Here is a 15,059-nt window from a genome sequence, read left to right as displayed (position 1 = left end):
ATTGAATCACAGTTAGTTTTACAGTTGATTTGCTTGAATTAAGATCCAGGTAAGGGACACACATTGCACTTGGATAATATGCCTCTTTTAAGTTTTTTAATCTTAAAATTCCCCTCCCTTTTCCCCCAACCCCCTTTCAGTTTGTCTTTTTGAAGGAACTTGATCATGTGCCCTATCTATAGCGCTTCTACATTTTAGGTTTTGCTGACTACTTCCCTTTGGTGCTGTCCCTGGTATAAACTGTAGGTAGAGCGAGGAGTTAGATCTGATTCTAGTTCAAGTTTTCGGCAGAAGTGCCTGAGTTGTATCTGTCTGTCCAGGGAGAATAGAGTAGGACAGGCTCTTTCTTTCTGTGATGTCACTACCACTGGAACCGTTACTGCCATTCTAATTTCTGTCAGTCACTCCTTCACTCATTAGAATTCCTCTTTACAGAGACTCTCTTTCATCAGCTGTTTGATTGCCTTACTGTCCAGTTTGGTCAGGAGAGTTCATTTGGTGCTTGATTCTGTCCCTTGATTTGCCAGCACTCAGAATCATGACTGGTTTCTAGGCTGGGTTGGTGCACTTCTGTGAGCATCATCATGAACTCAGGGATTTAACCTTTTAGATGTTCCTGTTTATTGCACGTCCACCCACCTTCAGTTTTGGAATCAGTGGTCCTGCCTCTTAGCTGCACAATCAGGTCAGCTGGGGACCTTTAAAGAAATGATGCCTATACCAGTTGAATCAGCCTCCCTAGGGTAGAGTCAGGTATATGTCACCTTGAAAAAGCTTTACAGGGGATTCTGATGCATAGTGACGATTGAGGGTCCTTATTGGAACCTGCCCCCCACCCCCAGGGACACAAGATGCAGGACTCTGTCTTCAGGGTTGCTGCCTCCCCTGGGGCTGCCTGCCCTAGCTTCCTTACTTCCTCCCTCTTTAACACATAATGCCTGGACCTCATGATGAGCGAGCCTCAGACTCTCCCTGGACACATACCACCTCCCCTCTTCTTCCTTGACCTGAAGCAGAGCTTGGCTAGACTTCAAAAAGGAGGCAGTGCTGAAGTTCCTGGAGAGACGCCCTTACATCTACAGCCAGAGTGGGTCTGCTGGTTAACACCGCGGCAACCCTGGGCACTAAGCAGGCTTCTGCTTGTTACTTCCAGGGCCTTGTGGGGTCTTCCGTGTTTAACAGTCACTCCTGGGATTGGTGAAAACCGTCTCTTGGTGGGTTTTTCCCTCTCTTTTAGATACTACATCCACCACTACCACCATACCACACAAAAAAAGACACACTCCACCTGCCTCACTCCGACTCCAAAACACCCTCCAAACCCTGCCTTGTGAGCTGGGGCTGAGGCAGCTGAGGCACTGTGGACAGGGGTTTTGTTTGTAATTCTCTCCCACCTCCTGAAGGCTAGGCTGTGACCCCAGAATGATATGCTGTCATTCCCAGTATATCAGTCATGGGAGGGACCTGCCTCTATTGTGTTTGGACCTGTGGACAGGCATAAGGAAATTGGGGCTTGCGCGTGTTAGCAGAGAGATGAGTCATGGTTTTTGGCTTCTTGCCCTGTGCCCATAAAAGTGGAATTTCCTTAAATAGATCAAAACCTTATTAACTATTTAAAGAACATGTGGTATTTGGGGGTGTATTTTATGGCCGTTAACTAAACTTCAGAGAAATTAAAACATTTTAAGGCGTTTTATGACATTTTAATCTTTTTATGGTGGAGATTTGTGTAATTTCCTGACTCTCATACCCCACTCCTCAACTCTGAATGCATATAAAGGCCCGCTGAAGTGGGCCCACCTGAGGGCCTCAGACTGGACAGTATCATATTTAAAGTCACAGGAGCAGGAGAGGGCTCTGTCCCAGCTCAAGAAACAGTGAGTAGAAAACGCCCAGCCAGTTGCGCACAGGGTTTGAGGGGGGATGTCAAGCAGTTTTACAAGTCTAAGTCTGAGTTGTTATGAGAGTGAAAAGGACAGCAGATGGCCCTGTGAAATAATAGGCCACGGTCCTTCTGCCCCAGATCAGATCAACTTAATCAACAGTTCCTGGACAGGAAGACGTGCGCCTTTAGGAGAAAATAGGGCAAAGTGTCTCTTTTGAGTCTGTATTCAAGGCTTCTATGAACTTTTGTTCTGGAACATATCAACCCTCTTGTTTTTGTCTGCCCTAATCCAAACATAGTCTTATCTTTACAGCAGAAAGTCCCTAAAGTGACCTGAAAACTAAATGCAAAATCTGAATTTATTAATGAGGAACTTTCATTATACGTAATTGCTATGTGTCTCTATTTTAAAAAGAAAATTGTTTCTTTACATAATTTGGCATTGTTGCCAGTAAATAGGGAACAGTAATCCTTCCATTAGTGTGCACGTTCCCTCAAAACAGCAAGTTTTTGGCTTTAAGAATAGTTGATTTTAAAGGCACCAGCTGGCCTGCCTGCTTCAGAAGCTGTCGATGTAGAAGTCTGGACACGTGCAAAGTGGAAGGCCCCGGACCCTCCAGCCCCTTGGTTGATATGTGGAGCATAAACAGGCCCTTCTTCCCGAGAGAAATGCCCTGGAAGAAATATTTTACAGTCAAGGCCTGTTCTCATGTCCTGGAAGATGCCACTTTTGAAAGTAGACAACCTTTGTGAAATACACGTTGTAAAAAAAGTCTGTCTGTGGAAGTTGTAGAACTATAACAGATCGTTTAACTCGGTGATGTGATAGCTTTTTAAAAATTTGAGTGCTCTTCCCATAATAATTTGCCATTGCTCACCGTGATTAATGGCAACCCAAATGTTACTCAATTTAGGAGATTTTTCAAGTCTTCTCATCCTCTCAGCAGCACCAATGATGTTGACTACTCTCTTCCACTTGAACTCTCTCTGCCTTTGGCTTCTGGCTTTTCTCCCACCTGCCTGGCCATCCTCTGTGTCCTGTTGAAGGCTCGTTCTCCTCTGCATGGCCTTTAAAACCTGTGCGAGTTCCCAGGGGCTCAATCTGAGGCTTCCTTCTCATGGTGTGTTCCAGCTGTCCCTAGGAGATCTCACCTAGATGCTGCTTCAGCCACTGTCCTTGAACGTTTATATCCTCCTACACTGCCCTTCCCCAAGGGCTGGATAGACCCTTGTGTCAGCACCACTCGGCACCTCCCTGTGGGTGTCTCAAAGGCACCACAGATGTAACTTCTCAGAGTGCATCTCCACCCCCATTGAGCTCTGAGTCCATGGCGGTCCCCACTGCTGTCCATTGCAGCTAGCAGACACCAGTTATCCTTGGCACTGTGCATGCTCTCCCTCCTCATATTCAGTCTGTCACCAAGTCCAGTTTGCTTTAGATCTGAAGTATCTCTGTAGCCCTCACCTTCTTTCCCCACCCACTGCCCAAGATCTTTTCTGCCACCTCTCATAGGGGCCTCTGCTGTCACCACCCAATGGCTCCTAACATACCTTGTCCCCAGTTCAACCACACTTACCCTTGAAGTCTGCCCTGAGCCCAGGTCCATGTCAGGTCCACCTGTGAGGCTCTGTCCTATAAGATAGCCCCTTCCAGGATAGCCGAGTACTGACCTGGGGCCTGGTTCCAAGTGAGGACTCATTGAATGGGTGCACGAACCTCCCAAGGGGCAGTCCATCCTCAGTTCCTCCGCCTGCTGGCTCAACTGCACATCTGAGGGTGTTACCCTGGGGGCTTCAGCACCTTGCTCCTTCTCTCGAAGGGAAAGTCTTCTTTGACCACCAGTAAAAGAAGGAACACGGCTCTAGGCACATCAGTGTTTTCTTTGTAGGCCTATGGAAGACGGAGCCACACTGCAAAGCCCTGCCACTCATACCAGAAAGGCACACTGTGCCTTGTGACATTTTAATGGCATTGAAACAAGTGATTGTAGAGCAAGTTTCCTACCAGTATGTTTTGAGTGAATACTTAGGATTGGGATTTTGATGTAGTTTATTATCTGAGTTCCTCATCCAAACCTTACTCAGAGAGAAGGATGCACACCACACACCAAACACCTTGTGGGTTGCTCCATATTTTTATGTGAAGGCTCTATTGGGTGGCTTAGGTTTACCTGTTACCTAAGTTGGCAAGAGTCAGCAGAATTCTAACCACGTGGCCGGGAGCAAGAGCCTCAGTGAGGGAAGAGCAGCCTGGGGACATTCTCGGGGACTCTGTTGCCTCTTAGTGTCTTGGATGGGATTGATGCCACGTGCTACAAAGTATCTATCTCTTCTACAAAGAAACAAAACCACCTCATAGTTTCAAAGTGTGTTAAAGACTCCTCATCTTATGGGCCGAGGTTTATACGTCCACTTTATAGGCGAGAAGCTGCTCACGGGGGAGCCAGGCACTGGCATCCAGTAAGTGTCAGGCCTGGCTCAGACCCCACCCTGAGGCTTTATACTGGTGTGTAGTTGTTTTTATCCGAGACATGAAAGCTTCAGGTTTTTTCCTTAATTGCCAAGAAAATCAAGGGTCAGCACTGTTAACCTGGCCCTCATGAGCAGGTAAAGCAATCACGAGTTACAGAGACCAGAAGGCAACAGGCAGATTGAACTACTTGTGCCTATTGCCTCCCTACTCAAAAAGCAGCAAGGGAAAGGGTAGCCCAGGCCTTACTCAGGCCCTTCTGGAATCCAGGCAGGGAGCAGAGGAGTGAAGGAGGGGAGATGGCGAGAGGCCAGTTGTAGTGACAGCCTGTGAACACGTCCGCCCCTCTGGTCTCCATCACCAAGGAAACCCAGTTAGGTCCCTGGGATCTTCCATGGGATCTTCCACCCATCACCTTTCTGCCCTGGAAGTCTGGAGCCCACTGTGGTCCTGGTTTGGTCACAACTGGTAGGATGCAGCTGCATGTGTTCACGGCAGCACCTGGAGGACAGGGGTGTGAGCAGGGGTCTCGCTGGGCACTGGGCACAGCTTTGGGATGAGCAGTCTTCACTGAGTGGGAAGGGAGCTGGCTCCTGTGAGAACAGCCACTTCTCTGGTGATTTAATAAAATTTTATACTTTTCGTATATTTATTCCTATTAATCCTGTCATTATATTAATGGGCTGTGATAACTATGAAATTAAGAGCTCCAGAGAGGAAGCCAGGGGAGCTTTCCCGTCCTCACCGTGCTTTTCAGCCTTAGAGAACCAGCATTGTTGTCAGTACACTTTTCTACAATATATTCAGTCTGCGTAATTTCATAGTAGTTTGATTTTTCAGCCCTAAACATTAAAAACAAATAGTGAGATGGGGAGCAGAGGGTGCAGGCCTGCTCTCTTAGATTGAAGGCTTTTCCTCACTTCCTTTCAAGCACCCCAATTTGAAGGCCTGGCTCATTCCCCCGCGGTCTCTCTAGACTAGTTTAGGGGGTAAAGGGGCGAGGGGGCCACTTAGAGATCTCACTTGGGTTAGATGCTTGTTGGCCTTGTTTGTGCTCTGCCAAATGGGGTACGCCGTCTGGCTCCTCGCCAGCCTGCCTGGGTTCGAGCTTGAGTTGTTTTGATTTGGAAGTTTTGTTGTCAGGTCAGTAAAAGTTAACTCCCCCTACCCTGGAACTGAAGGAGCCATTGTTTCCTCATTGTTTAAATCACTTTGGCTTATTTTGTAAATGAAGTTGCTGCTCTGACTAGAGATTCCAGGTTTGGGGGTGGGTTTGTCATGAGGAAGCTGGGGAAGGCCGGGGTTCCCACAGCTGTGGAGCTGGGGCGCAGCGGTTTCCTCTCGTGCAGGAGCCTTTGCGGCAAGACGCAGTGAGGCCAGGCACGTAGGCGCCTCTGCCAGAGACGCCTGCCTTTCAGGGAGCTGGAGAAGAGGCCGCAGGAAGTGGAGATTTGTTTTCCTCCAGAAGTGAATGTGACCTCTGGGGGCAAGGGTTGGGGGAGTCCTTCCATTGGCCTTACACAGCGACGGGACACATCATTTAGAAGCTTCTTGCCCTGCTGTCCATGCAATGATGCCCAATCTCCTTGGCTCTTTCATTAGGGCCCTTAGTCATGAGAGCTAGAAGAGCGTGGACGAGCTTGGGACTTAGACCTGAGTTTGAATAATCACGCATACTGGGTATGTGACCAGGGCCTCTCTTAGTTCCAACCTCCTTATTTAAAAATGCTCCTGGGTGATTCTGAGAATCAAATAACATACCACCTATAGGATTCTCCCATCCCTGTCCTTGCTGCAAACCCAGCACCTTGGACAGGTCACATCCCTTCCCTGGCCCTGGTCCCCTCCCAGCTGGAGCTGACGCCCTGGCTGGCTGCTTCCTGAGATTCAGAAGAAATCAAAGAGGCAAGTTTGCTGCTGCAGTTATCAGCAGCAACTGTCAAGTGGTTGTTGCACCTTCATAGGAAGCAGTGAGTTATTGTCAGCCAGGGCAGAGGCCCCTTGGAGGGCAGCCCGGGCCTGTGGGGACTGTACCAGGGCTGTGTCTTCATGGCCAGGAAGTGTGAGCAGCGCAGCACTGAGGCAGGGGGGATCTGCCCAGGCCCCATCCTTTGTTGTCACTGGATGGCTGGCAGGTGCACTTAGGCGGCACCCTCGCCACAAGCTTACTGCGGCCTTTCCCTGTGGCTCCTGAGAGGTTTGCTTCCCTTTGTGCTATAATCTGGTAACTTTTCTCACAGCAGTTCATGAGCAGTGCCTGTGGGCCAGATCGTGGAGCTGGCAGCAGCAGATAATGAGGGTTACTGAGGGGAAATGACCTCTGAAATAATGGCCCATACAGCTGCTACCCTTCAGAAGGCTTGTGTTTGAGTAGACGACCCCAGAGGGCAGCATTCTGGACGACTGCAGTCAGCGGCCAGACAACCATTTTGATAACAAAACTTATGAAAACTCTCCATCACAGGGCCTGTCACCTGGCCTGGTCCCCATCCTCCCCACCTGCCCCTCGTCCATGAGCAACAGGCCCCCTACTTGGTGTCAGGACCTAACAGTCTGTAAAGGGGGTCAGGGATGGCAAACTGTAAAACTGTACAAATGCAAACAGCATTAGTATTGTTCTGTGGTCCTGGGAGGAATAAGAACTGGTTCCCAGGGGCTAGTGATTGCCCTCTAGTAAAACATGGGCTTTCTCAATCACCTAGGAAGCTAACTCTTGATGCAGTTGAAGGTAGCATGAAATCAACAGTGAAACATAAAACAAGAGGTGTTTGGGAAGTGCTCTCTTTTTCAGTTTGTGGCATTTACATAAAATGTGTGAATTTCCAAAATTTAATTGTGGAGTTTTATCTTCAAAAGGATTCTTGCAAGTTAAGGATCACGTTTACCTTCTAGCTGAATTGCATTATCATATAACAAAATATTCTGAATGGTTGTTACTTTTGTAGTTGCAAAGAATTTAATTTGAATATGGAGTAAAGTGACTCTTAAAAATAGAGGTGATTTTTTTTTTTTTAAGATTTTAATGGGGAATTGGGGAAGGGGAACAGCCTTAGGGAATCGGGAAAGGAGAACAGACAAGTTGCTGTCCTTTTGTTCTTCAGTTTAGTTGTGAAGGACGTCGCTTCACTGGCCCATGTTGGTATTATCATTACGCTCTTCCCAGGTGAGGCAGATCGGTTGCTGGCCACTGCACGGCCACTCATGGTAGCTCATGACAGCCCATTGCAGCTTCACTGCAGCCTATGCCCATCGCCTGCCGGCAGCCCAGCTCCAGTAGAGCTGTTGTTCACCATCTTAGCTGTAGAGGGCACAGTGTCACTGGCCCTGATGTGGGATCTGAGCCGGGGCCCTGTTGCTCAGAGCTGGTGTCCCAAGCCAACTCTTTTTTTTTTTTTTTTAAGATTTTTATTGGGAAATTGAGGGAAGGGGAACAGACAAGTTGCTGTCCTTTTGTTCTTCAGTCTAGTTGTGGAGGACGTTGCTTCACTGGCCCAAGTTGGCACCATCATTGCGCTCTTCCCAGGCGAGGCAGATCAGTCGCAGGCTTCCGGATAGCCGCTCACGCTGGCTGCTAGCTACACATGGTAGCCCATGGCAACCCACTGCAGCAGGGGCTGCAGCCTACGCCGTAGCTGTCTCACGGCAGGCCAGCTCCAGGTTGAGCTGTTGTTCAGCATCTTAGCTGTAGAGGGCAGTGTCACTGACCCTCATATGTGGTATCCAAACCGGGGCCCTCTGGCGTTCCAAGCCAGCTCTTAACCAACGCGCCACTCGGCCAACCTGAGTCGAGGTGATTCTTGGAGAAGCGCACATAGCCCCAGCATTAATCAGCCCCTAACGTCTCCTAATGCAGGATGGCAGCTGTTGGTGTCTTCAGAATACACAGATAATCTTTGTAAACCTTTGCTTAGAGCTCCTAATAAGGGAGGTCCGGCTGAATCCTAACTACTCCCCAGTGCCCCGAGAGGCTGCGGAGCTGTGGGACCCGCTCCTTGTGTCGGCAGTTCTTCTAAGGGTAGGGTGGCTCCAGTTTTTACCACTGTGGTGGCAGCGACCTGCAGATGGTAGATAGGATGAAGTGGGGAATGGACGAAAGGGCCAGTCACTGACACCAGCTGAGTCTTAGGACACGGCCCCCGGCACACTGTGTTTGCTCCCGAGGCTTGCCCTGCCGAGGATTTGGAGGCCATGGCTTCTCAGGCCTCCTCCACCCTCCTCAGCATTCTCCTGAGAAGATCACAGTGTGTATTGCTTATGTGTTTTTCTTCTTTTCCTTCAGAATATTGACATTACAAACTTTAGCAGCAGCTGGAACGATGGGCTGGCCTTCTGTGCTCTCCTGCATACCTACCTTCCAGCACACATTCCGTATCAGGAACTGAACAGCCAAGATAAGGTAAGGCAGGCTACGAAACAGCCTGGCTCCTGGCATCCTCATCACAGAGGGGAGGTGGGAGGTGAGAAATAGAGGCAGAGCCTTCCATCGAGGGAGCCATGCGACTGGTGTTTCACACACCACATTGCTAGCTCACAATGGCCCTGTTCCGGCGTGGTCTTATTCTGAGCCAGCCCCTGGCCCACCTTATGTAGGATGTTTGCCCAGTCCAGAATTCCCCAAGTAATGACATTCCTAGTGGGAGCCGGGGATCAAGGACTTCACCAAGAATTGGCCAAGGAGAGCTGCCCAAGGCACGAGCAGTCTGGCAGGGCCAACCACACCAGGCCAGCTTCCTGCCACCTCTGGGCCCAGGACTGGCTAAAATCCAACTCTGTGCAGTCCAGGCCGTGTTCTGAGGCATCCCCTTCAGGGAGCTGCTTGGGGACAGGGACCCTGCCCAGGGCACTGGGAGAAGACCCAGGCCCAAGCCCTCTTTTGGTCCCCTATGCACCCCCATATCAGCCCCCTCCCACCCCTCAGACAACCCTTGAAGGTCCTTACAGGGGAAGAACTCACTTGACAGGTGTTTCTTATTAGTTTTTGTGGTCTGTGTTTAGGTGGTTCAGGGCTAATATGTCAGAAGTGACCCTTTTTGGTAGTGAAGAAGGAACAAGTGTTTAGGGATCGTTCCACAGCTGGTTATAAGCAGAGCAGACAGAGCCCTGCAGAGAGGCGGTGGGCACTTGACCAGGCCCTTGATGTCGGGGGGGAGTTCTGAGGGCTCGTGTAGTTTATTATACTTTAGTACTAAGCAGAGGTGGGTATCGTCTTTCCCCAGCAGCTTGTGTAGTCCAGGTCACCTTTCTCCTGGCCTTGCTTGTGCACTCTAGTCACACAGCTTCTTTTACAGAGAAGGAACTTCACCTTGGCCTTCCAGGCGGCTGAGAGTGTCGGCATCAAATCCACACTGGTAAGCCCCCGCCTCTCCCCTGAGGAGTCATTGGCAGGGCCCCATTGTTAGGAAGTGCTCGCTTCTTATTCAGGGAGATCCTCGGGTGGTGTGGCAGCCTGATAACAGAGGCAGTGCAGGCCCTGCGCCAGCTGAACAAGCGCCCCGTTAGGTGAGGGTGCAGATAGGATTTCACCCTTGCCCCATAGGTGCTTTATGCCTTACAGGAAGCATTCCAAGGAAGTGCACCGAATTGGGTGGGGTGGTCTTGACCATAGCCGTTACGTCTGAATTTGTCAAACTACAGGGAGAGGGTAAGCCAAGTCTCAGAGGGTAGCTTTAGAGGCTGAACAGGTAGCTTCTGCACTTCACATGGTTCATGGGAAACTGCTGCTCATGGTGCAACAAACGAGTTTTAGAAAACCCGCATGTGTCAGGGTCTTGTTTAGGCCTCTGCTCCGTGCCTGCAGCAGCCCATGACAGACATGCTTCTGTCAGGCTTTTGCCTTGTCACCAGTTCAGACTTGCTGGGAGAAAAGACTGCATCCAAATGCAAAGCTAGTCCTTTCACACCTGGGGACACTGTCATTAAATAAACTGTGTACTGAGGTATTTATAGGATCATCAGTGCACAGCTCAGGCATTTCCACAAAGTAAAAAACCCATGGGGCCAGGTCAGGGACCTCAGGATCTCTCTAGGGGCCCCCCCAGTGCCACCTCCCCACTCCAAAGGTCCCCATCACCCTGACTTGTAACAACTGAATAGCTTTGAAGAAGTATTGACACTTGTATTTACACTACAAGAGTGTTCATGTAGAGTTCCATAAATATATTTTCTGAATTCATAGAAATACATTTTTTAGGGTGGCTTCTATTCAGTTGTATATAGAGAAAGAAAAGTTAGAGTTATTGAAATATTTTCCATTATCTGGGTATTTTAGATCACATGTAAAGTTCTGATTTATAAAAAGTGGACAGTTTCCCCACCCTACAAAACTTTTAGTCAAGATTCTTATTAAACAAACGTTATCTTTTTTCTGTATCAAGTGGGTGGCCCTTTCCATCCTGCTGGCCCTGGGGGCACATTCCGTGTCCCTCACCCAGGGAACCTCAGAGCAGTGCTCTTCAGACAGTTCCCTCGGAAAGTCACAAATCTGCAGCAACAGTGGGTCTCCGGGAGGCCTCCGATTATATAGCAGTGTCCAAGGTTTCTTATGTTTGTTCTCCTACATCAGTTAACACCTCACCAGATCACTGGTATTCTGCAGAATACTGTTAGAGGACAGCACCTTTGATTTCAGATGATCACCATGCGGCGTTAAAATGTTGAATTCTGGGAGCACCGACACACAGCCTCTCCAAGAGAGTGGCTGGGGTGAGAAGGGCTCTCAGAGGTGACCACGGGGAGGGTTTAAGAAGAGAGGCAGGCAGGGGAAGAGGTCCCAGGAGAATGTGAAACCGTCCAAGCCTTGGGGAGCAGGGGAGCAACCCTAGTGTGGGCCTTGAGCAGGGGCAGGCAGCTCAGGAACAACGCTGATGCCCAGAGAGGAGGCGCGGGGCACGCGATAGAGATGGAGCAGACGACTTGGTCAGGTTTAGTCTTTCGAGGCCCCACTCAGCCCTGTATTGCTGTGGCCAGGATGCTGTGGAGACAGGCCAGGAGGTGATGTAGAATTCTAACCTGGCCTCTTCCTTCTCTGCCAGGACATTAATGAGATGGTGCGAACTGAACGGCCCGATTGGCAAAACGTTATGCTGTACGTGACGGCAATCTACAAGTACTTCGAAACCTGAGCACACCGGGAGGACCCTCCAGTTACCAAGCGACACCAATGCCATTAGCTACACGCCCCATAAAGCTTTCAGCAACTCTCTAGGCTGCCCCCAAGCGTGTGAGCCTTCAGCCCAGGGCCTCCAAGTCATGAGAACTGGGACCTGTGTGGCCCTGGCTCAGACCAGGCTCCTCCCACATGACCTGTCCAGTCAGAGGTCAGCATGCGTGCAATACATACCAACACACGCTGATTTGCTGCTGGAGTTTTCCTTCTAACGAGAACATTGAACTATTTTAGTTTTGTGGGGTATTAAGAAAAGGCTCATGTACAACTCAACTTGGGCAGGGGGATTAAATGATGCGGGCAGCTCACAGGGGTTAGCGAAAGCTTTACCCACAGCACTGTTCACTCCTCGCCAGTGCAGGTTCCATCACCGTGTGAACTAAGTAGGGCACCCGGTGCCTGACAGGTTCCTGCTTCCCGGCACCAAGCCAGTGGGCCTCGACCCTTTGTATGGGCTTGGTTTCGAGGAGTGTGTCACTACAGCAGTGGGACAGCCACCCTTTCCATGTGATAAGGCTGTCATAGCCAACACAATTTAGGTGTTTTCAGCTTGAGCTAACAGATGATGAAGACTTGGTTCCCTGTTCCGCCACTGAACAATTCATGCGGGCCTCCATCGTCAGAGCCTCTGTCATTGGGGCCCTCTTGCTGCTGCTCTGCCAACCTGTCCTGCAGCCTTGAAGGGGCTTGGAAACCCAGCTCAGACTTTAGGTTTCTGGACAAAAGAATTGATCATAAGAAATTTTCTAGTTTTTAAAAAAAAAATTGTTTTTCTCATGAGCAATATTGGAAAATAGCTTCTGTTTTATTAGTACCAAAGTTAAATTGTTTTAGTAAACGTAGAGCTACAACACAAAATCTGAGCATTAGCATGCTGAAAGCCAGGAATAAAGTTGGAAGTAGCAGGAGAAGAAGCTAAACAACCTGAGGGAGCCCAGACAGAAGAATTTAAAGTTACTCTGAGTCACTTGGACGTAATCCTCCTAGGCAAGAATTTAAGGAAGTGCCTTAACTCTCCTTGCAAGGGTAGCCACCATACAGAGAGTCTCGGAGGCCACCGCAGTCCAGTGACGGAGTTGGTTGGTCCCCTGTCATGCTGCTCGCTCCACGTTCCAAGCAACGACCACCATACCACATCCCCTCTGCGCAATTTGAACCAAAGCCTTATTATAAGGTGTTCTGTTGAGGTGACTCTCAGATTGAGACTCGGCTCTTCTTGGGAACAGGGAGCCCATGACTCACGTGCGCCTAACACAGTAGCTCTTGATCTGAACAGTGTCAAGACCTGTTGCTTCCAGAATACAACTATGTTTGGCACCTGCAAAATAGCACGAGGAAGAGCTGCTATCAGTGGAGGCAGGATCACTGCCCCAGCCACAGGATGCAAGGAGGGGACTCGAAGAAGGTCACTGGCCCATGTGTGGGCTGAGGGTTCTGCATTCAAGCATGATGTTCTAGACTAGGAGTTTGACATGTCCATAGTCTAGAAAGGAATGTGATTATTATGAACAGGCTGTGCATGTTTGTGCAGCCTGCCAGCCCATAGTCACCGAGTAGCATATAAATGCCTGTGTACCCTGCCCAGATGTCCCAACCTGGCAGCTCCACCTGCTGCACGGACTAGAGGCTTTGTGTGAAATAGCCAATTTCGGCTATGGAAGGAGAGGCTGATGAGCGGAGCCCAGCCCCAAGCACACGGGAAGACCTGGTAGATGGCTGTCCCCATCCTCACTGCCTGGGTTTTGGTCTTATTTCTGTTGCCCTGTTGGCAGGTGCCCTATGCTGTCAGCTGAGGGACAGTCACAGAGTCACTGTCTTTAATGTCTCTGCACGTGGTTCTTCGAGCCCCCCTTTTCCTCCCATTTGCCCTCACAGAGGCCTGTGTGCCTGTCTGGGCCCAGTGTTTCTGATCTGCAGCCATGTTTTTGTTTATTTATTATGTCGAGGGGGCTGTCTTGTCCTATGAAGGAGAAGACTTCCTTGGGTCTGCAATTCACACTCTAGTCCCTTTCTAGCCAAGTGAGCTAGTCCTAGTGGCTTGTGCTGTGGGGGAGGGGGGGTCGCCAGTGTCTCAGAGGAAGGCAGCCACTGTTGGTGGCTGATTCCCATGACTGGCATTGCCCAGCATTGTGCCCTGGAGCCGGTGACAGGGCAGAGGGTGGCTGCGGGGCCTGGCCAAGACCCATCCTGTCTGGGGACCCTCCCCTGCCTCCCTGACCGCAGGCAATGCAGGGGTGCCTGGCCAGGTTGCCCATGTTTCACATGGGTCCACAGGTGAGAAGATTTCAAAAGCGTGACTTTTTTTGCCTTTTCTAATAGGATCCTTATAACACTTGGCTTTATGGGATGATTGTAGATGGTCACATATACCTAAAAAGTGATACTCTGAGGTGCTTTTAGTCCAGTGGCAATTGATGTGAAGCCTCCAGGAAGTCATTTTGCCTTGTTTCCCTTCAGGCACAAGCTTTAGCGCAAGAGGGCCAGTTACATTTCTATTTCTCTCGCCCACGGGCTTCTGCTGACAATACTTTTTTTATTCTATTAAATATTCTTGAATGTATTAAAATTGCTGAAACATATCAGGCTTGGACTTTCCTAGTTCGCGACTCCCTGCTGCCTTTCTGACCTCGTGTGCACAGGACCCTGGCCACCTTCCCGGACTGGCTGTAGCAAGGAGGGGACCCGAAACCAGCCTCCATCCCCTCGCTCCTGAGGGTGGACCTGACTGGGGGTGGGGAGAGGCCCCACCCTGGGCTGCAGACACAGCTACACCCTTGACCAGATGCCTGCGCCTGAGATGGGGGGTGGCCCAGGTGAGTCCAGAGGTTCTGTGACAGGTGCTGTGGCCTGCAAAGTAGTGTCTGAGCTGCCCTATAAGGTTGGAAGGCCTGGCATTCCCCAATTGTAGCCCAGACACGTGCTGTTCTGGGGATGGAGTAGTGCTTGAGGTTTTTTGGTTTTTTAAGAAATACATCTTGGAGATAATTTTCAGAGTATATAAAAGTATAGAGAAACCAAAAACAAAACAAAAAAACACATAATTATACCACTCAGAGGCAACCAACCAGTCAAGCCTTTTTCTCCTATGCATCTTTTGTGCAATGATTATGAATCCACGAGCACAGCGCAGAACAGCTCTGCATCTTACCACGTTGCACTTGTCACATGCAGAGGAGCCTGCGGGGCCACCTCATACTTCACATTGGGTGACCTGGGGCACCCTTCCTGGTCCTGCAACCCTGTCCCCAGCATCAGGAGTTCATCTAGGAACTGACTTGCTCCTGGGAGGCCTGGAGCCCACCACCTGAAGTGAGGTGTGTCCTGTGAGTGCTCTCCAGTGCCCCCCTCCACCCCCAATGGTGCTGATGGCTGTGGCTGTGGGGGTTCATTGTGGCCTGGCTTCCAGAGCACAGTGCTCCAGTCCTTGGGTTGCAGGACTGGGCGTAGGAAGGACTAAGTGAGGACCCTGTGTGGCTCCTGCTCCTCCTCACCAGACTGGGGCCTGGGGCTGTTACTCAGACGTTGAGCTCATGTCCTTT

The 15,059-nt window shown here is 50.0% G+C and overlaps 1 protein-coding gene across 4 annotated transcripts in view; it reads left to right on the top strand.

The window, feature by feature from the left end:
* SPECC1L (sperm antigen with calponin homology and coiled-coil domains 1 like) overlaps positions 1 to 14,099 on the top strand; it is a 141,946-nt gene extending 127,847 nt beyond the window's left edge. For 3 of the 4 annotated variants that reach the window (XM_019665409.1, XM_019665407.1, XM_019665408.1), the window contains exons 14-16: positions 8,635 to 8,751; positions 9,644 to 9,703; positions 11,387 to 11,476. In XM_019665409.1, coding sequence (XP_019520954.1) covers positions 8,635 to 8,751; positions 9,644 to 9,703; positions 11,387 to 11,476 — 267 coding nt within the window. Of the gene's footprint in view, positions 1 to 8,634; positions 8,752 to 9,643; positions 9,704 to 11,386 lie in introns of all 4 variants that reach the window. The other variant, XM_019665406.1, reaches the window with a different exon arrangement.
* Positions 14,100 to 15,059: the final 960 nt, after the last annotated feature.

The sequence above is a fragment of the Hipposideros armiger genome, unplaced genomic scaffold (genome assembly GCF_001890085.2).
Source record: "Hipposideros armiger isolate ML-2016 unplaced genomic scaffold, ASM189008v1 scaffold_443, whole genome shotgun sequence".
NCBI lineage: Eukaryota > Metazoa > Chordata > Mammalia > Chiroptera > Hipposideridae > Hipposideros > Hipposideros armiger.
This window is presented reverse-complemented; position numbering and strand designations above follow the sequence as displayed.